Genomic DNA, 22,823 nt, shown 5'->3' with positions numbered 1-22,823 from the left:
GGCCAGGAGTGGATGGCAGGTCCCTGGCAGCGGGGTCGTTAAGACCTGGCTGTCACCCAGGATCGAAAAGGTCCATCTTGACATCCTAGCTCTATCACACTCTGCCTGTCCGGGCTTATTCTTATTTGCACATCTGCCTCCCCCACCAGACTGGGAAGGCCCCCTCCAGCGTCTAGCACTCCAGCACCCTGTCTAGCATGTAGGAGAAAATCAATAAAGGCTTGTGGGATGAATGAACCTTTGGAGGGACATTCAGGCAAGGTGGGGGCAAGAGGGGGAACCAGGTTGGGCAGCTCTGGGCCTAGGGAGGAAAACGGGAGGCTGGAACCCTCTGCCCATTTTACAGATGGGGGCCACTGAGGCTGAGGGCAGGACCGGGTCTAGGGGAAAGAAACTGGGAGCTTGGACTGGGGTTCAGGCACCTAGGTGCTCAGTTCAGCTGATGGGACTCCTCTCTGTCAGCCATGTCCACATTTCTTTAATTCTACAGTCCCTGCTCCCTGCACTAACACCCTCCTCCCGTGAGTCTGACAAGGGCCAGGACTGCATCATTTAGCTCTGTGAAGGGGTTCTCCCATTCACTGTGTATTGCCTGGAGGGGCAAGTTATGTCGCCTGGGGCTCAGCGTTCCCAGCTGCACAATGGGCAGCGCAGTTTCACACGGAGGGCGGGGTGGGGGGCGGTATTCAGTAAACTTTGGGTGACTCGCCTGTTCCTGCAGGAGAGCACCGCTGCACCGCGCCACCTCGACCTCTCTGAACTGAGCCCCGGCCTCCCGGAAAGGGCGTCCACATTGTCCTAAGTGACCGAGCTCGTGAGATTCGGCCCCTGTGACAGCCGGGCGCTCCCGTGCGAAAGGCGCTGTGCCGGGGGCCCTGGCAGCCACCAGGACTCACAGACTGGGACTCTAGGTGGGCGTCATTACCTCGTTCGGCAAAAGAGGAAACTGCGCCCGGGAGAGGGACTCCCGAGGCAGCCGCGGCCCTCCCTGCAAAACAGCCGCGGGCCCCGCGCCGCCCTTTCCCCGGAGCTCCGCTCCCCCCGCCCCTGCGGCTCCCGCCCCCCCCGCCCCCGCGCCCCCCCTACCCCCCGGGACTTCCCGGCCCCGCCGGCTGCGGCTGGGCGCCCCCGCCACCTGGCCTGTGTCCCGACGGGGGGCGCCGCGCGGAAGGCCGGGCGGGGCGCCCGCGGACTCCAGGCCAGCCCGGGGCGGGGCCTGCGGGGCCTCCTCCGCGGCCAGCTCGGTGCTGGGGGGCCGCGGGCGGCAGGCGGATAAAAAGGCCCCAGGGCGCCCGGGGAGGGAGCCCGTTAGCGCTGCTCCGCCGCGGCGCCCGCCCAGCCCCGGACCGTCCGCGCTCCGTTTGGTGAGCCCCCGCCTAGCCGCGCGTCTGCCTCTTGGTCTGCCTCTTGCTGTCCCATCTGTCCTTCTGTCTCTCTGTGGGTCTGCAGGCCTCTGAGGGTTCCTGGAGACTGGGCCTAGGGGGGATGGGGGATCCCATGGACCCTCAGCCCGGCCCTCCAGTCGCTCACCAACCTACTTCTAATTGGACAAGTGACCACGCTGGGGAGCTTGGCCCAAGGCCCGCCCTCAGTGGTGCGCCCAGGCCTCAGGGGTGCCTGCGTGTCTTGTTTGTGTACACGCCGTGTGTAACCATTGCTCTCTGCCTTCTTCCAGGGAGGAGACAGGGAAGGGGCAAGGCGGGTTCAGATGTCACACTTACGACTTGGGGGACAAAGAACCAGGCCTGATCTGGGCTCTCCAACTATCCAGACCAGAGCTGAGTATGTTGGGGGGTGGGCGTGTGACAGAAACACCGAAGGGAAGGGGGCAGAAGACTTCAAGCCCCCTCTTTCCTAGCCTGGACAGGTACAGCTCAGAGACCATTTATTGGCACTGCTTCAGGTCCACAGAGTCAGTAACCCCGGGGAGGCCACAGGGCTGAGAGGAGGCTGCTGAGAAGAGCTGCCGAACGGCAGAGAAGGGATGAGCCATCCTAAAGTTGCTGCACCCTCAGGACAGCACCCCTCATGCTCTCTCTTGAATACTCGGGCATTTGCTGTCTTCAGCCCTCCCTACCTGTGCTAGGTCAGGCCAGGTCCCAGCATCTCCTGGCACACCTGGAGCAGGTGCCTCTGTGCCTCAAGCTGGCAAGATCTTGGATCTGTCACTCGGCATTCAGCGAAGAGCACACTGCCCAGTGCCCTCACACCACGGCCTGGGTCATAAATCCACCAGAACAGGGTGGAATTTCGGTCGGCTCCCTGCCTTCCTTTCCTCTTCCCCCTCTTCCAACATCCATTCTTGGTGGTTTTGAGAGTCCGGCGTCTAGCCAGGCTGCCTGGGTTTGAATCCTGGCTGGGCAAGTTACTTGACTTCCCTGGAACTTACCTTCTCATCTGTAAAATGGAGATAAGTATTTAATCCGTATTTTAAAATGTATAATTATTATCCTCACGTCCCTCCCCTCCTCTTTCCCTTCCATCTTCCTTCCCTCTTCTGTCCCCTTCTCCTTTATTTGGGAAAGTAACGGCCACTTTCGAGGCCGCTTCCTTCTCTGAGGGAGGATGCGCAGCTTGGTCCTCTGTGCTCGGTGCTAGGGGAACAGACAGGTGGAGTCTGGTTGTGGGGTCAGGAAGCAAACACACAATGTGCTTTGTGGAAGGCTTTGTGGGAGGGCTTAATGGAGGGGGTGGCATTTGAGCTGGCCTTGTGGGATGTGTAGGAGTTTGACAATCTTAGATAGAGGGAAAGGAACAGTGAGAGCAAAGGCTTGGAGGCTGGGAGATGAAGGCTATAGTCTGGTGTGAGCAAAAACTCTCGGGGGCCTATAGTCGGCAGGAAGGCCAATAAGAGGGGCTCTCCCTGCATCTTACTCTTGGTTCCCGCTGCTGTCCCCCCACCTTCCAGCAGCGTTCATGGAAGGGAGCTTCCCTGGCCCAGACCCCAGGGTCCTACAGCAGAAGCCCTCCCATGCCCTCAGGTTGGTCCCTTGGAGAGGAAGGAGCTGCTGGCCTGGGACTGTCCACAGCCTGTAACAAGACCTCCTCAGTGTGTCAGGGACTTCAGCCAGGAGCCAAACAGCAGAACTGCCCAGCCTACCCTGGGCCCCATCAGAGCATGTCGGATAGGGGGGCTCTCTAGTGCCACCCCCTCATTTTACAGGTTTTTCAGCTGAGACTCAGAGAAAGGAAAACATTTGACTCCAGACACAATTTGGTGGCAGAGATAGAAGCATCCCGACTCCTGGGGGTGGTAGAGAAGGTGTGGTTGTCACTCAGCCCAGACCCATGTGACCACTGGGTCCTAACAGCTGAGGGACCTGAGGCCCATCCGTCCTATCCTTTCTTGCCATCTGGGGAGTGGTTTGGCTCAGTCCCTGGCTGTCTACCTCCTCCTCCAGGGAGCACGGAGGAGGGAATGGGAAACAATGGAGAGCACTCTGCTCATGGGACAGCCAGCTGGGAGCCCCCACAAGCCTCAGAGTGACATGCAGAAGACAGTGTTTCAGTCTGGAAAGGAAGCGTGGGAGGGGTCAGAGGGGGAGACCTGCAGAGGCGAGAATGGGAAGGCAGCCCCTGCACAGCCTCAGGGAGTGGAGAGGGGAGCATCTAGACTCTGCAGTGTGGGTGGAGGGAAAAGGGGCAAATCTAGAGAATGCTGCAAAGAGGAGTACCAAGGACTTGCAGTTGAGATCAGACGTGGCCTCCATTTCCTTCTTTGTACAGAGAGGAGGTGGGACCAATCTAGACCAACGGTTCTATCATCGCTGTCACAGTAGCTGTTAATAATAGTTCATTGTTGGCCGGTGTAGTGGCTCATGCCGGTAATCCCGTCACTTTGGGAGGCCAAGGTGGGTGGATCACCTGAGGTCAGGAGTTCAAGAACCGATGTGGTGAAACCCTGTCTCTACTAAAAATACAAATAAATTAGCTGGGTGTGTTGGCGCGTGCCTGTAATCCCAGCTACTTGGGAGGCTGAGGCAAGATAATCACTTGAACCCTGGAGGCGGAGGTTGCAGTGAGGCGAGTTTGTGCCATTGCACTCCAGCCTGGGTGACAAGAGCAAAAATCTGTCTCAAAAAAAAAATAATAATAATAATAATAATTCATTGTTACTGAAGGCTTGCTCTTCTAAGGGTTTAATGTTTCTTCACTTAATCTTTAAAAAAATCCTATCAGGTAGTTGCTATTATTATCCCCACTTTACAGAAGGAGACACTGAGGCAGGGAGAAACTAAATCGCTGGCCCAAGATCACTTCCAAATGAACTGGTGGAGGCAGGATTTGAACCCCATCAGTCTGACTGCCCAGCCTGTGCTCTCAAGCACTGCGCTGCCACCTCCCATCCATGCAACCACAGATATGAATGAGTGCCACCTACACACCTGACACTATTTTGGGAACTGGGGACACAACACATCCCCACTCCCATGGAGTTTCATTCCCAGAACTTGTCTAGTGCACTTTTAGGAGCCCACTCCACCCAGCCCTGCTGGCCAAGGCTGTTGAGAGGGAGTAGGGCAGATGCCATCCGTGGAAGTGAGAGTGGCAGGGGCCTTTGAGAGCCTCCCCACTCAAGCGGATGAGCTGCATGATTCCCCAAGAGGAGCCATGGCCGTGGAAGAGGCAGGTCTCATCAGAACGAGCTTTCTTAGCCCATCTTCTCCATCCCCTGTTCCAGGTCGGCCTCAGCTCCCATCGGCAGCAGAGCCTTGGGGTGGAGGAGCTTCAGCTTTGGTGGCTCCAGAGGTCTCTGACAGCTCTAACCAGCTGAGACTCTCTCCTCTATGCCCTTCTCCACCCGCTGGTCCCGGGACCAAGGCTGCTGTGTGAGGGGGAGAGGACCTGCCCCCAGCCTCATCCCCTCTCTAAGGACCCAAAGAACATCTTATTACAGCCTCCTGGAGACGGGCCCTCTCTGTTTACCACCTGAAACCCTCCCCTGGCCCCTCGCTTCCTACAGGATGAAGGCAAACCCTGTGTGGTACACAAGGCCCTTGATCATTGGCCCCAGCTCGTCCCTCCATCTCTTTCCCCTCCAAGCCCCCACACTGTAGTCTGGGGGTAAGAGAAGGGCACTTCCTGCTCTTGCACAAACTCACCTCTTTCCCTCTTTCCTAATCCTCTTCTCTCTACCTCGAATGCCCCTTTTCTCACCCAGGAGAATCTTATTTGCCCAATAAGGCTCAGGTTAAGTGTCCCTTCTTTGAAAGGCTTCCCTAATTCTTCTTGCTTGAGCTTCATGAAGGTAGGGAGGGTGTTTGATGTCTTCATTTCTGTGTCCCAGCACCTGGCCTGAAGCAAGTATTCCAAAAATGTGTATTGAATCTGCATGAATCATACACCTAGATGGATGTGAGGCTATCACAGTCTATCCAAGCTGCAGGAGGGATCAGATGATATGTGATTCCATCTCCTCATTTTAGAAATAAAGAGTCAGGGCTGGGCACGGTGGCTCACACCTGTAATCCCAGCACTTTGGGAGGCCGAGGCAGGTGGATCGAGAGGTCAGGAGTTCAAGACCAGCGTGGCCAAGATGGTGAAACCCCGTCTCTACTACAGATACAAAAAAATTAGCTGGGTGTGGTAGTGGGCGCCTGTAATCCCAGCTACTCAGGAGGATGAGGCAGAGAATTGCTTAAACCTGGGAGGCGGAGGTTGCAGTGAGCCGAAATTGCACCACTGCACTCCAGCCTGGGCAACAGAGTGAGACTCTGTCTCAAAAAAAAAAAAAGAAAGAAAGAAAGAAAGAGTCAGGACCTAGAGAGTTGAAGAGACTTGCCCAAGCCATGCAGCCAATGAGTGGTGGAGTCCTTGATGCCCATCTAATAGCCCTTTCTGCTCCAGCCTTCCATGTGCCTTCTAGGTGAAGGCGGCATTTCACACATTTGATTAGGGTGCTAGGAACATCAGAAGGTGGTGGCAGTGTCCCTGGGGTAGGTAGTCTTGACCTGAGGGCACCCCCATGACTCAAAAGGTGGACCACCTCATCTGCCTACACATAAGACTTTAGGTGTATAAGAGCTGCTGTTTATTGTGTACTCACCAATGCTAGGACTTTGCTAAGCACTTTCCATATGGTGTTTTATTTAACACTCAACAACACTGTGAAATGGAGATTACTATCCCCATTTTACAGACGAGGAGACTGAGACTCAGTGAGGTTAAGCTTAAACTTCCTCAAGGTCATGGTGAATGTGGTGGATTTGAACCAAATCAGCTAACCTGGCCCAGACTCAATTAATGCCTCTATGTGTGTGCGTGCGCGCACACACACACACACATTTGAGGGGGGTTTTCTTTCCTTTGTCTTGCCAGGAGCTGCCAAATTGCTGCAGAGGTCTGAGATCTGGGTAGAGGTGGTGATCACTGTCATGTTTACTCATTCCTCAGGTATCTTGGCCTCAGCTGTCCTTGAAGTCACCATGGCGTGGTCCCCACCAGCCACCCTCTCTCTGTTCCTGCTGCTGCTAGGCCAGCCCCCTCCCAGCAGGCCACAGTCACTGGGCACCACTAAGCTCCGGCTGGTGGGCCCAGAGAGCAAGCCAGAGGAGGGCCGCCTGGAGGTGCTGCACCAGGGCCAGTGGGGCACCGTGTGTGATGACAACTTTGCTATCCAGGAGGCCACAGTGGCTTGCCGCCAGCTGGGCTTCGAAGCTGCCTTGACCTGGGCCCACAGTGCCAAGTATGGCCAAGGGGAGGGTGAGTGACTGGTGCCACCTAGCGGGATGGCAAGGAGATGGTAACAGTCTTCTCTCGGGCTGGGCTCACTCACCCACCCATCCTTTAATATCCTGCTCACGTGACCTCCTCCACAAGGCATTTCCTGAGTGCCTCAGCTGCACATGGCCCCTGCTCCCACCCTCCCATTCTCTCTTGTAATGGGGCCACCGCTGTCACCACCACTAGACTCTAAGTTCCTCGAACATAGCAACTGGCACACAGTGGGTGCTTAGAGAATGTTGAATGAAAAAATGGGCAAACAGGTAGGTCTGATTACTAGAGCTACCTGGCATTTTCCAAAAGAAGATTCTCTAAGAGCCACTGCCCAAAGGAGGTAGCAGGCAGGGTTATAAATACGAATTCCCCAGGAGACCCAAACTTCCTCCTCCCTGCCACTTTCTCCCAGGGTTTGGAAGAGGTGACTTGGTAAATGTGGGGTCCTATGCAGGAGGCAGAGCCTGTGACCTGCCTCTCTGTGCCATCTTTGAGCATCACCCCCACTCCACAGGACCCATCTGGCTGGACAATGTGCGCTGTGTGGGCACAGAGAGCTCCCTGGACCAGTGCAGGTCTAATGGCTGGGGTGTCAGTGACTGCAGTCACTCAGAAGACGTAGGGGTGATATGCCACCCCCGGCGCCATCGTGGCTACCTTTCTGAAACCGTCTCCAATGCCCTTGGGTCTCAGGTGAGGAGGCCGTTCAGGCTCTGGTCTGAGCCAAGGGCTGCGTCAGAGGACAGAGAGCCTCCCAGAAGATGGGCCTAGAGGATAAGTGAGGGGAAAGGGTGCAGTTTGCACTGAGCATCATCCCCGGGGCCCCGACTCCTGAGTGTGCCCTGCAGCAGGTGCATAAATAGAGGGCCCCAGCCTGAGGCAAGGCAGGCCAGAGGACCAGAGCTGATCCCACTGGGAATCACAGAAGCTGCTCCCATAAGGGAGACAGCAGTGGGGTAAGGGGCTCCCTCATCCACGAGGCCTGGCCACAATTGCTGCTTCTTCCCAGCACAAACAACCCTGAGCTAAAAACAGCCCAAGCCAAACAACAGGAGCGGGCAGGGCAGGGCTCTGCTGCCAGGCAGCCTTCAGCCTCAGGACAGCTGGCCATGGCCACTGAATGCAGTGTGTTGTGATGGGGACTCTGTACTGGTCTAAGTCATCCCAGGGCTAGGGTTGGGGGGTCTTGTGGGCCATAGGATCCTGCTGTGGTCTCAAGCAGCTGGTCTATGCCCATCTCAGCTCTCTCAGGGTGGCATGGAGAAGGCCCTTCCATGCCCAGCAAAAGCCTCCCAAACTCCAAGGGCTCCCATCCTGATCCCAGCAGGGGCCAGATCTGCCTCGTTCTCTCCAATTTGACAAATTCGAGGAACTGAGGGAAAGGGCTTAGACAAGCTGAGGTTCTGCCTTGCACTTACTCTGTGGCCTTTGATAATGCCTCCCCTTCTCTGGGCCTCAGTTTCCTGGCCTGTTCAATGACGGGGCTGGGTGGGATGGTCTCTAAAAGCTCCAAGCCCCAGCCTTTCTGCATGAAGATCTGCAGCAGGCTCCACTGGAGGAGCAGGAGTCCCGAGGCCCACAGGTGACTGTGCACCCCCCAGGGCCGGCGGCTGGAGGAGGTGCGGCTCAAGCCCATCCTTGCCAGTGCCAAGCAGCATAGCCCAGTGACCGAGGGAGCCGTGGAGGTGAAGTATGAGGGCCACTGGCGGCAGGTGTGTGACCAGGGCTGGACCATGAACAACAGCAGGGTGGTGTGCGGGATGCTGGGCTTCCCCAGCGAGGTGCCTGTCGACAGCCACTACTACAGGTAGGAGGGCGGCTGGTGTAGGCCCCACGGGAGGCAGGGTTGTGGGGCAGGGACTGTGTGTGTGTTCATGCGCGTGCATGCGATGTAGGGTGTGTGCATGAGCCTGAGTGTGGACTCATGTGAAGGGCAAGTAAGTGTGCACACAGGTGAGTGTGTGATGTGTGTGGCATGTGGGACCTCGCAGAGTTCAGTGAGGACTGGCAGTGGTGTTGTCTGTGGCAGGACATCCAGCAGGTGTTGGGATTGGGGGAGAGAAAACAGGCCCTACTGAGGAATGTGCCCAGACTTCTTGCTTCATGGGTGCCTCAGAATAATAAACAGGAAAGCGAATGAGGAGGACCTTCAGGATCCTGGGAAATACCTAGAAACAGAAAATAAACACTGCACTCTCGAATTATGTAAACAGAATTGACTAGGTACAGAACGCCCCCCTGGTGAAAACAGTTGAACATAAAACCGCGTGTCCTTGGTTAAAACACTAGACTTTCCTGCAGATACTTTCAGTGACACCCACGTGTAGAGTTTAGACAAACTGTTCTGGCCTCAGCTCAGCCAGTGACTGGTGTTAGGGCTTTGGGGAGGGCCTCTGGGCCTCCATCCCTAATTCCACTGCGAATATCTCAACTCTTCCCTCCTGAATTTCCTCAGCTCTGATCCAAGCCAGGCTGTGACTGGGTTGCGTGTAAGCAAGGCGTGGGGTGGGGCGCCTGGAGAGAGGAGACATAAAAATATTCCGTCAGAAACAAGGCGGAACTGTCACAGCTGATTGCATCAACCAGTAAACGACAGCCACAGTCATGGTTCTGCCAGATCCGTGTCAGGGAGGACTTGTGTGTTTCCCATCAAGGGAGAAATCTCCCGTAGTACGTCTGAGTTATCTGTCACCCCAATCAGTTTGATCCTGCTTCCCTAAAGGGTTAGAAGGCCCTTGTTGCAGTGTCCTTGTGTCTCTGACTTAGAGGAACCCCATCCTGAGGAAACAGGGGTGGTGGTCAGCCCCTGGCTCCATCCTTGGGGATCCTGAGATGCAGCCTGACTCCCCCTGCCTGGTAATTGCACACCTGGGTCTCGCTGACTCGCCTGCCACCCATGAGGAGAGCAGGCCTGATAGTAGCCTGGGTGTCTCTGGGTGGGCCGCCCCCACCAGCAAGGCCTTCACCTCCCACCTGTCCCCAGAGGGCCCCTTCTCTTGGGCCCTCCCTAAATGCTCCCTTTCCTCTGGACTTGGGAAAGGGCAAGCCTGATCCGCCTGTCCCCACTCTAGGACTGGCTGAGGGACCTTGCTTGCCTTCCTTGTAAAATTGTTATTTGTGAAGTGGCCACCCCATCAGGGCTGCTGTGAAGCTCAGCATTGAAATAAGATTTGTGAATAAGTTTACAAAATGTAAAGTCCTGTGCAAACTTAAGGACAACTATGAGGAACCAGGTGGCAGGGGGTGGGACTTCCACACCCCTTCCACCTCCTATCTGTTTTCTCCCATAACAGGAAAGTCTGGGATCTGAAGATGAGGGACCCTAAGTCTAGGTGAGGAGCAGCACCCTAGAGGGAGGAGGCAAAGCGGTGTGGCATGAAGGGCCTCTATCCCATCCCCTACCCTCCCCTTCCCTCCTTTCTCCCTTGTCCTCCCTTAGTCCTGAAGCTCTTCCCTAACCCTTCCTCCACCCTCAGTCTCCCTTGTCCTCCCTTAGTCCTGAAGCTCTTCCCTCAGCCCTTCCTCCACCCTCAGTCTCCCTTGTCCTCTAGGCTGAAGAGCCTGACGAATAAGAACTCCTTCTGGATCCACCAGGTCACCTGCCTGGGGACAGAGCCCCACATGGCCAACTGCCAGGTGCAGGTGGCTCCAGCCCGGGGCAAGCTGCGTCCAGCCTGCCCAGGTGGCATGCACGCTGTGGTCAGCTGTGTGGCAGGGCCTCGCTTCCGCCCACTGAAGACAAAGCCACAACGCAAAGGGTCCCGGGCAGAGGTGAGCCCTGGGGGTCCTGCACCCACACCACAGCTTGGAGGCACGGGCGGGACCCTGCCTGGTGGGGGGTGCGGGGAGGTCCAGGACACGCAGGAGAGAGGAACCAGACTAGGAGGAGGAGAGTGAATCACAGAACTGTAGAACCTTGGAATGTATTTAAAAGGGATCATTTATAGCTCTACCATAAATGGAAAGCTGACATCACCCGCCTTGAATAGAAGGTGACCGTAAAAACAGTAATTAAATCCTAACTACATTCCACTGAGGGCCAGTACTGATCCTGAGCCTGCTCCTTAGTTATAAAGAGGAGATGAGCAAGTGCTTGTGAGGTGGTACAGACGCCTCAGCGCCACACTGAGATGGCCTCGTGAGGTGGTAGAGACGCCTCAGTGCCACACTGAGATGGCCTTGTGAGGTGGTACAGACACTTCAGTGCCACACTGAGATGGCCTTGTGAGGTGGTACAGATGCCTCAGCGCCACACTGAGATGGCCTTGTGAGGTGGTACAGACACTTCAGTGCCACACTGAGATGGCCTCGTGAGGTGGTACAGATGCCTCAGCACCACACTGAGATGGTCTTGTGAGGTGGTACAGATGCCTCAGCGCCACACTGAGATGGTCTTGTGAGGTGGTACAGATGCCTCAGCGCCACACTGAGATGGCCTTGTGAGGTGGTACAGACACTTCAGTGCCACACTGAGATGGCCTCGTGAGGTGGTACAGACACTTTAGTGCCACACTGAGATGCTCTTGTGAGGTGGTACAGATGCCTTAGCGCCACACTTGAGACGGCATCCTTGATGAGGCTGTGGGGGTGATTGGTCATTGAAGAAATGGAGATCAAGAAAAACAGCTTATTCAGGGTGACAGCTATGGGAAGTCAGAAGCAGGACTGGGACTCCTCATCCTTGGCTCTGGCCACTGCCATGGAGCTTGAAGGAGCCCCGTTGGGGATCCCGCTGTGGGGGCTCAGCCCCTGCTGGCTGCCTCCTCAGCCGTCCCTGAAGCAGGTTTCTCCCAGCAGGAGCCGAGGGTGCGCCTGCGCTCCGGGGCCCAGGTGGGCGAGGGCCGCGTGGAAGTGCTTGTGAACAGCCAGTGGGGCACGGTCTGTGACCACAGGTGGAACCTCATCTCTGCCAGTGTCGTGTGTCGTCAGCTGGGCTTTGGCTCTGCTCGGGAGGCCCTCTTTGGGGCCCGGCTGGGCCAAGGTGAGTGAGGCGGCCTGGAGAGGGGTTAGAAGGCCTGGATATGCCACTGGTCCATGTCTTGAAGGCCCTGGGGTGACAGGGCCAGGAAAGAAAGTTCTCCCCCTCTGTGATGGGGAAGCCACAAGTGTAGGGTTACGGAGGTGGAGCCTCACATACAGCACCTCTCTCCCCGTCTAGGGCTAGGGCCCATCCACCTGAGTGAGGTGCGCTGCAGGGGATATGAGCGGACCCTCAGCGACTGCCCTGCCCTGGAAGGGTCCCAGAATGGTTGCCAACATGAGAATGATGCTGCTGTCAGGTGCAATGTCCCTAACATGGGCTTTCAGAATCAGGTGAGTTTGGGTCTGAGCATGGCCTCAGGCTGGGGGCCGGGAAACGCTGGGGAGCCCCCAAGACACCATATCAAGCTAGCGGGGGGTCCAGGAGAAGCAGCTAGCGCTTCTGCTTTGGGCACCAGTCGGCGTTCCCTTGGAGCCGACCTGGCTGCGGCCCCTCCGAAATGTCAGAGGCCACAGGGGCTCTGCAGATGGATGTGCTCTCCCACACCCATCTCGGGTCCCCTGTGAAGATGAGAAAGAAGGTGCCTGGGAAAGAGAGCCACAGGGCTGTCGGCACGAGGGAGTCTGTGTGGGATGCTCAGGGCAAAGTGTCAGTGCTAACATGGACTGTGAGCAAGTCACTGGTGCCACTGTAAAACGGGGTTCACGCTCTCAGGGGGTCACTGTGAATGAGGTGAGGGACATAAAAGCCCTTTGCAAATTGCCAGTTGTCGTTAATGGTGGAGGGCAAGTGCCAGAGCAGGAGGAGCCCCTGGTCCAGGCACTTTGAGTCAGATTTCTCTAGCAGGCAGGAACATTACAGACTACCTGCTACACTGTCCTCACCTTACAGAGAAGGAGACCAAGGCAGAGAAGGGGACTGTCTTGTCTAGGGTGACACAGTGAGCTGGCTTGGGCAGCCCTCCAGGCTCGCAGCCCTGAGCTCTTCCCTGCAAGGCTACCCCACTCCTCACACACCCCTCGCCATTGCAGGTGCGCTTGGCTGGTGGGCGTATCCCTGAGGAGGGGCTGTTGGAGGTGCAGGTGGAGGTGAACGGGGTCCCACGCTGGGGGAGTGTGTGCAGTGAAAACTGGGGGCTCACTGAAGCCATGGTGGCCTGCCGACAGCTCGGCCTGGGTTTTGCCATCCATGCCTACAAGGTAGGTCCCTCTGTTTCTTCCGTATGACCTCTCACCCTCCTGGACTGAGGCCCAAAACTTTCTGTGCTAAAGCTGCTGCCTCTTTACCCATTTGGCAATTCATTACTGAGTGAAACTATGAGCCGACATGATGCTGAGTGTTGGGAACAGTGTGGTAAAGAAGAAGACATAGTCCTAATGAAATGGTCAATGAGGGACACATTTACGTCTGCAGGAAAGATGAATAGAAGTTAGTCAGACAAGGTGGAGGAGGAATGAACAGCTTATGCAAAAGCCCTCTGGCCAGAGAAAGCTTGATTCGGCTGAGGAAATCAGGGCCAGGGGTTGTAGTGTGGCTGTCTCTCAAGAGTGCTGTCAAGCATGAGGGCAGAGGAGGCAGGAGCAAGATCACTCAAAGCTTGCAATCCGCATGTTTAAAAGATTTCTTCCTTTGCTGTTTGGAAAACGGTTGGGTGGAGACTAACATGAATGCAAGGAAACACACTCACGAGGCTATTGTAGTAGCCCAGGTGAGAAATGAGGCTGGACTGGACCAGGCGATCCAGGAGAAATAAGTGGATAGATCTAAAATACATCAAAAAATAAAATCAAGAGGACTTAGGCATGACTGCAACAGAGAAACCTCCGCACCTGCACCCACACTGGCTGCTGCACAGTGTGGACTGGGCAACCCTGAGCACAACTGACGATCTGGGCCGCTTGAGGAACCGCTGGGGAAATGGGAGCACAGCCCCCAGGCAGAGGGGCGGGGAACAGGACCCTCCTCTGCCATCTAGAAGAGGGAGGGGTGTAGGGCCAGTAGTGGAAGCCACGGTGGGTGGATTTTTACCTCCATATGTGGAGGGGATTTCTAACATCAGACGGGTCCAAATGTGTCATGGACTGCCCCAGGGAATATGGGTTCTCATCACTAAAGATTTTCGGGCCCAGGCTGGACACAACCTGGTGGGGGTGGTATGACTGAGGCCACACCTCAGATGGGAGTCAGGAGGTGACTCCAAAGGCACGCTGACTGGGTGACGCTGGCTGTTTTCTTAGGAAACCTGGTACTGGTCGGGGACGCCGAGGGCCCAAGAGGTGGTGATGAGTGGGGTGCGCTGCTCAGGCACAGAGCTGGCCCTGCAGCAGTGCCAGAGGCATGGGCCGGTGCACTGCTCCCACGGTGGTGGGCGCTTCCTGGCTGGAGTCTCCTGTATGGACAGTGAGTGACGGAGGGCTCACAGGGCTGGGGACAGGTAGGCCTGTGCTTCCCATCAGGGAGGGCCCTGCATGCTGGTCCCAGGTCTACGGCCAGCAGCATGGGGGAATGAAAGTACCAGCTCTGCCATTTCCCAGCTGTGTGGCCAAATCACCCATCCCATCAGGATCCATACCCTGCCCCCTCACGGACTTATTGTGAGAAAGAACACTGAGAACATGAGAAAGCACAAGGACACGGAACGGCGGTTTTCAACTTTGGGTTATGACCAACAGTTACAAACAATGAAACAGGACAGAAAACAGCAAGGGCAGTTTTTCCTTGGAACTATGTGTGTACTGGGTTACAGCATAAAATGTATTTCTTACTGTGGTTTGTAGTCAGAAAAGCAGTTTGAAAGCTGTCGTAGAGGACATACAAATATGAGCACACCCGGGGCCAAGGCCCAGCTGTGTGTTCTCTTCCTGAGCTGTGGGATTTACCCAAAAGACTTTGGGACAAGGCCATCTGTGGCACTGCTGTGCCCCACAAACCCAGATTCTTAAGGCAGCAGCATCTCTGACATCTCCCAACCAGGTCAGTGCCAAGATGGACTATATCCAGTCCAAAGGTTACAGATAGCATCAACCCAATTGGCCACTTGACCTTCTGCTTGGCCAAATTTCGACACCAAGACATCCTTAACCTTTGTCAGTGAGCTCCTGGCTTCTTCTCTGTCCAGGGCACCCTGGGGAGAACACTGGGCTCATCCATCAGACCCTCCCCTGCAGGGATGGGGCATCAGAGTGGACCTCCCCATCACCAAGGCCTCCCAGCACGTGGGGAGCCTGCTGCCCACTTGACTCCCCTTCCTGGGAACCTCGAACCCCTCCCTGCTCCACTGCCTACAGTGGGAGCTGTCTTCTTGAACACATTTGATCCTTCACGACAACTTGGCACAGCCAGCCAATCTGCAGTCTCTGTAACCACCTGTTTTTCCTCCCTGGCTTTTCACATCGCTTTCTTTCCTTTACTCTCTGTTCTCATTCTCTCTGAAAGCTCGCCTTCTTTCACCAAGAAACTCTAGGTTTGTCAGTGGGCACTTCCTGGCTCTCTCCAATATATACCACAGGACCCCACATGGCCAACTGCCAGATGCAGATGGCTCCAGCCTGGGGCAAGCTGCGGCCGGCCTGCCCAGGTGGCATGCACGCTGTGGTCAGTGGTGTGGCAGGGCCTCACTTCCACCCAGGACTACTTTGGTGATAGTGATTTTTAGTGACAGTACAGGCAAAGTATCCAGGTTAGGTATCAGCAGAGCTTTTTGAGAGGATTATATGAACTAAGCTACATAAAGGCACTTTACAGGCTTAAAAGCATTTTACAAAATAAATACTAGCTTACTTCAACTGCATGTTTACTTAGGCCAGACATGTTACAGGTGTCATCACATTAATATCACCATTATCTTCATCTTACAGATGATGAAAATGAGAGACAAAATGGTTAAGCAGTTATAGAGCTAGTGAATTATACAGTCAGAAAGTAAGCCAAGAATGAACCCAGGTGGCCTGGCTCCAAAACCAGCAAGCCTAACCATGACACTGCAGCTGCCTGCCAGGTTAAGGTGATAGACTTTCTTTAAATGTTATTAGAACTCACCATCTCCTGACTCTTAAAACTGCCCTTCTTTTGTGGGGTCCTCTCGGAGGGTTTAATCTGGGGGCAAGCTTGCCCTCTGTGCTGGAGACTAAGACTGGCTGCCTTTCCACCTTTTGAGTCACTGCCATGCCCTCTGCCACCCCAGGTGCACCAGACCTGGTGATGAATGCCCAGCTAGTGCAGGAGACAGCCTACTTGGAGGACCGCCCGCTCAGCCAGCTGTATTGTGCCCACGAGGAGAACTGCCTCTCCAAGTCTGCGGATCATATGGACTGGCCCTACGGATACCGGCGCCTATTGCGCTTCTCCACACAGATCTACAACCTGGGCCGGACTGACTTTCGTCCAAAGACTGGACGCGATAGCTGGGTTTGGCACCAGTGCCACAGGTTAGAGCCTGCCCATGCATTGGCACTAGAGGGTTAGGAACAAAAAGCAGGGTCCAAGGAGCAGTTTGGCCCTTCCCTGGCCACAGGCAAGTTTTCCTGGGAGGGGTGTGCACTCTCCTTGCTGGCCTTGCCTGCAGGAGGCAGTGAGGACAGCAGCATCCACCTGCCCCTCCATTGCTCTCGCCTTCACTATGTCAACGGTGCCCGTGGGGTCTGTTTCCCACAGCAACATCCCATAGAGGCGTCACCGCCAGCAGAGTTGTTCTGTTAGAATGGTATTTGACACTTTTCCTATGTTGGATCATAGGCCTTGTCTTCAGAAGCCAGGTAAAGTGGGGACTCCCAGGAACCTGGAGGCCCAAAATAGACATCCCATCCAGGGTGCTGGCTCTGCAGGAAAAGCTCGCTGATTCCTTCAGCAGTAAGGCAAGGCCCTCAAAGAACAGCATGAACAGACTGGCACTAAAAAAGTGACAATGAACATTCTTTCCTATCAGGAGCTTCCAGACCAGAGAGAGGGAGAGACAATGCCTGTGACAAAGGCAGAATTTTTTTTCTTCTTCAGAACACAGCCACGGGTGGAGAAAGTGGAGAGGAATGGGCAATGACTTTGGGACTTGGTCTCGCCTGAGATAATAAGCACCCTTCCCTGTAGCATGAACAGAGCTGTCATTATAACTGGATTGGAAACAATGGTAGCAATTTGGTCCCAGGCTGACAGGGACCCTCTTCCCAGCAGGTCAGCTCCTAGGCTGCTCACAGACCCGGTGCCCCGCCTCTCCCCCTAGTTCAGGCCTTGCTGTCAGGCACCAGCCTCCTGGAGGTGACCAGGACAGGGCTTCTACCTCTTGCCTGGGTTGAGACCCTAGGTGGTGGGGGCAGCTGTACTTGCTGCCTGGCAGGGGTGCCAGCAAAGGAGGCTGTGCGTCACACTAATCTCGGGTTTGGGAGGGAGAAGGGCACTGCCTACTGTAACTTTCCTCTAGGGTCATGATGGGGCCTGGGGCCTGTCTTCCCTACCAGCCCCTCCAGAGAGGACCCTCTCCTGTTGCTGCCGCACTGACAGCTCTACCCCTTCTGTAGGCATTACCACAGCATTGAGGTCTTCACCCACTACGACCTCCTCACTCTCAATGGCTCCAAGGTGGCTGAGGGGCACAAGGCCAGCTTCTGTCTGGAGGACACAAACTGCCCCACAGGTATGTGGTTTCCTGTCAGCACCTATCAGCATCTCCTCGTTATGTTCTTCAGCTCCTCTGGGATCAGGCTTCTCTCTGCCCTGTTCAGCAGCCCAAGGCACCTGGAGACCCTGGCTTGAAAAGTTAGCATTCAAGGCAATTTCTTACCTTCTGAAATCTTATGCAGGAGGTTTTTACTTCCTCTGAATTCCCCATGCACATTGTTCTTCTTTTAAAACACTCAGCACTTTCTATCTTGGAGAAGAGTTGCAGACCTGTCCTATCTCTGCTGAGCTCTCCGAAGGCAAGCATTGTCTGCTTCCTGTCTGCATACCTGCAGTCCCTAACCCTTAGGAACTGCATAGTAAACACTGGATCTTTAGAGAGTTGGAAGGATGGATAGGCGGATGCACAAATAAATTAGCACAGGAGGGTTGGAATCTTCCAACCACAGTTCCTAGTTCAACAGGGATTTGCACGGGAGCAGTCAAACAAATCCTATCTTTGTCACAAATGTGGTTTGCTATGGTGCTGGATTCACAGCAGGATTCTAGCTCTGACGGTCCTTAATCTGTGAACTGGGCATGATGACACTGAACTGGTAAAGGAAATAAAAGACCTAGCAGAGTGCTTCGTCCTGCCTCAAAAACTCTGTCCCCTTCCTTACAGGACTGCAGCGGCGTTACGCATGTGCCAACTTTGGAGAACAGGGAGTGACTGTAGGCTGCTGGGACACCTACCGGCATGACATTGATTGCCAATGGGTGGATATCACAGACGTGGGCCCCGGGAACTATATCTTCCAGGTAAGGCGGCTGGGGGATTCCCCACAGAGCCTGATTTCCTCCAGATGTTCCACAACTTTCCCTGAGGGCAAATGAAGGGAAGAATTTCCCATATAGGGTTTCCGACAGGCCTGTCACTTAAAGGAGCTGTCCTGTTAGGGAAGTAACACTCAAGCTGGATCCAATGAACCTGTGTTTGAGTCCTGATTCAGTGAACACTGGATAAATCAGTTTCTCAGTTGGGACTTCTCAGTCCCTATCTGTAAAATGGGAACATCAGTACCTACCTCATGGGTAATTGTAAGAATTAATGAAGCAAATAGAAACACATGTAAGAATTATCACAGCCACAGTCAACTCATTCAGAAACCAAATCACCCATTTTCAGTTGTCCCCTCTTTCACTCCAGGTGATTGTGAACCCCCACTATGAAGTGGCAGAGTCAGATTTCTCCAACAATATGCTGCAGTGCCGCTGCAAGTATGATGGGCACCGGGTCTGGCTGCACAACTGCCACATAGGTAACTCCGAGCCACTGTGGAATCAGCCATCTATAGGCTCAGGGAGCTGGAAGACTGTAAATGTACCCCCTGCTCCCACACTCCAGCATGTGACTTGTATGTGTGTGGTGTGTAAAAGGCTATGGATGGAACAGAGATGCATTTCCTTTGACATCTTACAAGGCAGACTTCTAGAACTGGTCAGACCATCAGCTTCACCCAATAACTACATCTTCTACATCCCTGTTTGCACTTAAGTCTGTTTGATTGTAAACTCAGTTTTCAATCTGTCCTAGAATCTTTCCTGTCACCTCAAGCCATGTCAGGATTTTCTTTTCAAGTCCATTATTTTTCCTTTCTCTTTCATATAGAAGTTAGGGTTAGGGTCCTCACAGGCAAAAGTAGAAGTCCTCTTGCTCTGTGTTGCTGTCTCCAGCTGTGATCACTGCATGCAAGAAGGGGACCATGGAAAACAGGGCCACTTACAGGATTGGTAGCATCAGTCAAAGGAAGCATCATGATCCAGTGGGGGCAGAGAAGAGGGGCTATTCTGTCAGTAAAGACTCCCTCTATCTTCAAGGGTTAAAATGCCTGTATTTGCTATGGGATGTGCATTCACACTCATACTTGCATATGTGCGGTGGGATGGGGCAGAGTTGTTCATTCAGTCAACAAACATTTACTAAGGCTCACTGTTGTGTTGAACGCTGTGCCCCAGACACTGGGAATTTAAGTGTCAGATATGGTATGCACACATGCAAATAGCCCCAATACTACTAATGTGTGGACTGAATGCTGAGCAAGCACAGACAGAAAGCAACCTGTTGGGGGCTAGCACAAGCTTCACAGAAGTAGTATTTGATCTGAGGTTTGAAGGAGGGGCCAAAGTCAAAGATGGGAGGAGTAGAGAAAGAGCACAGGACTGGGCTTCAGAAGGCGTCACCCGAATCCAGTCCCACCACTTTCTAGCTGGAGGCCAGTGAGGAAATCATGACCTGAGTTTTCTGTTTTGTAAAATGGGGCTGTATACTTCAAACCTACTAAGTACTAGAGCTTTTTGCAGGGAGGGTTGTGATAGTTCTAAGATAATGGATTTTATCCTGTGGGCTTCTGGGAACTATTGACAAATTTCAGTCAAGGAGGCAAAAGATCATTTAGGTTTTCAAAAAATAACTGTGGCAACAGATGGACGAAAATGAGAAGAAGAAGAACAGTCTAAGGTTTCGAATTTGTGTGGCTGAGTAGATTGTGCTGCCACTTAAATGAAACAGGGATATTGAGAGGAACCAGGAACTGGAATCCAAGGCTACGCACACGGAGACAGCAGATCCTCCATAATGCTGGAATCAGGCTGCAAGGGTTCCCAGGCAGTGACAAAGGCAAGAAAAATAATGCAGTCCTGCAGGTCCTCTTGCCAGTGTTTAGGATCCAACAGGGCTAAACAGAAGTGTGCGGAAAACAGAAGGCACACTCGGGTGAGAGTCTGAGGTTATTTAATTAAAGGACTATTTATAAGAAAACAAGGAGTGTTGAGACATCAAGCATAAAGAAAGTAGAAAACCGTTACCCGCTTTAGGCTTGAAGAGGGGCAAGGGCTGTTTTGCAGCCAGGTGCAAGCCAGAGTTGTGAAGGAGGGTGAATCTAGCTGGAACAGGAGTCATAGACCATCACTGCCAGAACCACAGGGCCAAAAGTAGGGGAAGGAATATCCGGTCTCTCCCCTTCCACCCTCTGACCTTCTGCTGTTGCTTTCCATTGACCCAACTCAAACAAACAAAAAAAGAGGACAAAGGAGCCAGAGTGATGTAATCACTAGGCATCAGCTTCCTAGGGTACAGAGGAAAAAGAGGGCAGAGAATGAACCTGGGGAGGGGGCAAAGGAGAATAACTAGCACAACTCTTTGCAATCAATAGCCTGTTCTTCCTGATGTTCCTGAAACCACACACCTGTCCCAGGCCTATTTCTATAGAATGACTGGTGTCTGTGCCCATGCCATGACTGACTTGATATAAAGGATGAGCTGGGCAGAGTGGATCTGTGTAAGTTGTCAGGGAAGGGATGAGACTGTGGTAAGGTTGGCTACTTACCTGTTTTCCTTTGGCCCACAGGGAATTCATACCCAGCCAATGCAGAACTCTCCCTGGAGCAGGAACAGCGTCTCAGGAACAACCTCATCTGAAGCTGTCACTGCACACTCCTAGCTGCTGCCGATACACCAGATACCTCAGCTTATTGGAGCCATGCCCTTCACAGAGTCCCAACTCAGAGGAAAAGGGCCAGTGCCAAGGGGCACCAAGAACCTGCTCAGGAAGCCTTTTGATGGCAAGATCACCAATCCAGATGGTACTGCTCCCTCAGGATGGCTCTGGGCCTGCCCCTAAGGGCCTGTGGCCTATGGAATATGGCCTCCAGGCTTTGCTCAGCTGAGCTCCTCTTCTATAAGGAAACCCAGTCATCCCTGAATCTTGCCAGAGATCCGGGGTTCAGGAGCTCTCAGTTTCTTAGGGATGGACTATGGCCCAGTCCCCCATCTAAGTGGTGCTTTGCAAATGTCTTGGAGGAGTATAGGACAGAGGACCAAAATACACAGCAGGTAGTGTTAGCTCTCTGCTAGGAGCTCAAAGCAACACAACTTGTATCAAAATCACAACTGGCAGAGAAGCTGGTGGATCCAATCCTTTCTTCATCTGTTGTTATTTAGAACTCACCTCTCACACTCTGTTCTTTAGTGTCCTTACCTTTATCCTACCACACACATGGGTGTTTCTATTATCCTTGGAAGCACAGACCTTGGGCATCCCCTTATTGCCTGATGGGCCAACACCAACAGTTACGGAGCGCTTGAGAAGGGGCAAGTTTCACAGAAATGGCCAGATAGGGCCTTCCTACAGAGCAGCAAGAGTAGGCCAAGCAGAAAGACTGCTGAGGTAACATGGACCCCAGCCCCTGTCAGGGCCACTGCCAAGGAAATAATATGGACCATTTACCTGGCAGGCAGTCTGATCTCTCTCAGGATCACCATGCATCTCAGGATTGGTCTAAACTTCAAGTCTCAACCAAGTGTCTGAAGTGAACTTTGCATTGAATAAATTTTTGCCATGGAAAGAACATCAAACAAGCCACTCATCTCTATAGAGATATGAAAACAAGTTTGACAGAGCAAGAGACAGAAGACCGTGGAGAAATCAGAAGGGGGGACAGTCAGTTTAGTTAAGGATGGAACCTGGGAAAGGCCACCATTCCTGCTTGATGGGGCTGTGATTTGCTCTTGCTCAAGTAGAATAAAACCCCATGGTCTTCTTGACATGATTCTTGATCTTTTCTCCACTGAGACACACTTAAGTGATGATCCTTACAGGACTGACACCCTAATGCCAATAAAGGTTGCTCATTATGGACTGCTACAAAGACCAGACCAGCTGTGATTATGTACACACCCCAGAACCACAGACCTACCCTTTTCCCTCCCATGGAGCCAGGGCCTGGGATACACAGGGCACACATGCTTCTCATGACTGCCCATCTACATTTCTCCAATCAGACATAAGTCTGCTTCCCAGTCAGCCTCCCCAGGCTTAGAGCTGAAACACGGGTTAGAAAGGTTAAGGGGTGTAGGGGCAAGAAGGTAAAGTCTGAGGATTGTAAACTTTTATAATCAAGGTTGCGAAGCCAAAATAAATGGCAGCAGATGGAGCAGATTTATAACAGCACTACCCCCACCACATCACAAGAGCCACCACATCACAAGAGCTACCCCCTCCTTAGGCAGTAAAAAGGGACATGTTCTGGGGAACCCTCTGTGAATACAAAGAAGTGCTTTCTTCCTTATCCCCGACCTTCCCTCTCCTCAACTCCCTCGTCTCCTTCATTAGGCAGAGGGAGCATTATATTTTGGCATGGCAGTTTAGGTAAACAAGGGAAGGACTGATTTCCTGTTGGATCCAGCAAACATTCCCCAAACAGTAACAACATTATGCTCACACATGCAGCTAATGGTCTGTGAAAGAATGTGCAGCTAGCAGGGGAGCATGTGGTGACTGATGACTAGATTCAAGCAGGGAGGTTACCCACAGCTGCTTGCTGGATCCAGTTTCTAAAAGGGACCAAAAAAGCAGGCCGGGCAGCCAGCCACCGGCTCTGGTCTCAGCCTTGTTGCCCACATCACACGTTTGATAGGTGCAGGCAGTTCTAATTCTTGGAAAAGGCCATACAAGGGTTGTGCTGTTACAACTCT

The 22,823-nt window shown here is 53.6% G+C and overlaps 1 protein-coding gene across 4 annotated transcripts; it reads left to right on the top strand.

The window, feature by feature from the left end:
• The first annotated feature begins 696 nt into the window (after positions 1 to 696).
• LOXL4 (lysyl oxidase like 4) lies at positions 697 to 21,997 on the top strand. 4 transcript variants are annotated; one of them, XM_063727696.1, is made up of 15 exons: positions 697 to 911; positions 6,394 to 6,702; positions 7,232 to 7,410; positions 8,319 to 8,524; positions 10,011 to 10,049; positions 10,269 to 10,488; positions 11,515 to 11,698; positions 11,876 to 12,030; positions 12,730 to 12,897; positions 13,936 to 14,098; positions 15,882 to 16,125; positions 17,209 to 17,324; positions 17,973 to 18,109; positions 18,498 to 18,609; positions 20,698 to 21,997. In XM_063727696.1, the coding sequence occupies exons 2-15, from the start codon at positions 6,426 to 6,428 to the stop codon at positions 20,766 to 20,768; spliced, it is 2,271 nt and encodes a 756-aa protein (XP_063583766.1). In that variant the 5' UTR covers positions 697 to 911; positions 6,394 to 6,425; the 3' UTR covers positions 20,769 to 21,997. The 4 variants fall into 4 exon arrangements, with proteins under 4 accessions (XP_063583766.1, XP_063583765.1, XP_063583767.1 ...); XM_054522759.2 differs by lacking the exon at positions 697 to 911 and adding an exon at positions 1,041 to 1,364; XM_063727695.1 differs by lacking the exons at positions 697 to 911; positions 20,698 to 21,997 and adding an exon at positions 1,032 to 1,364 and having other exon boundaries at positions 18,498 to 20,675.
• Positions 21,998 to 22,823: the final 826 nt, after the last annotated feature.

This window comes from Pongo abelii, chromosome 8 (genome assembly GCF_028885655.2).
Source record: "Pongo abelii isolate AG06213 chromosome 8, NHGRI_mPonAbe1-v2.0_pri, whole genome shotgun sequence".
In the NCBI taxonomy this organism is placed as follows: Eukaryota; Metazoa; Chordata; class Mammalia; order Primates; family Hominidae; genus Pongo; species Pongo abelii.
Note: the sequence above shows the minus strand (reverse complement) of the source record. Positions and strands in the feature narration are given on the sequence as shown.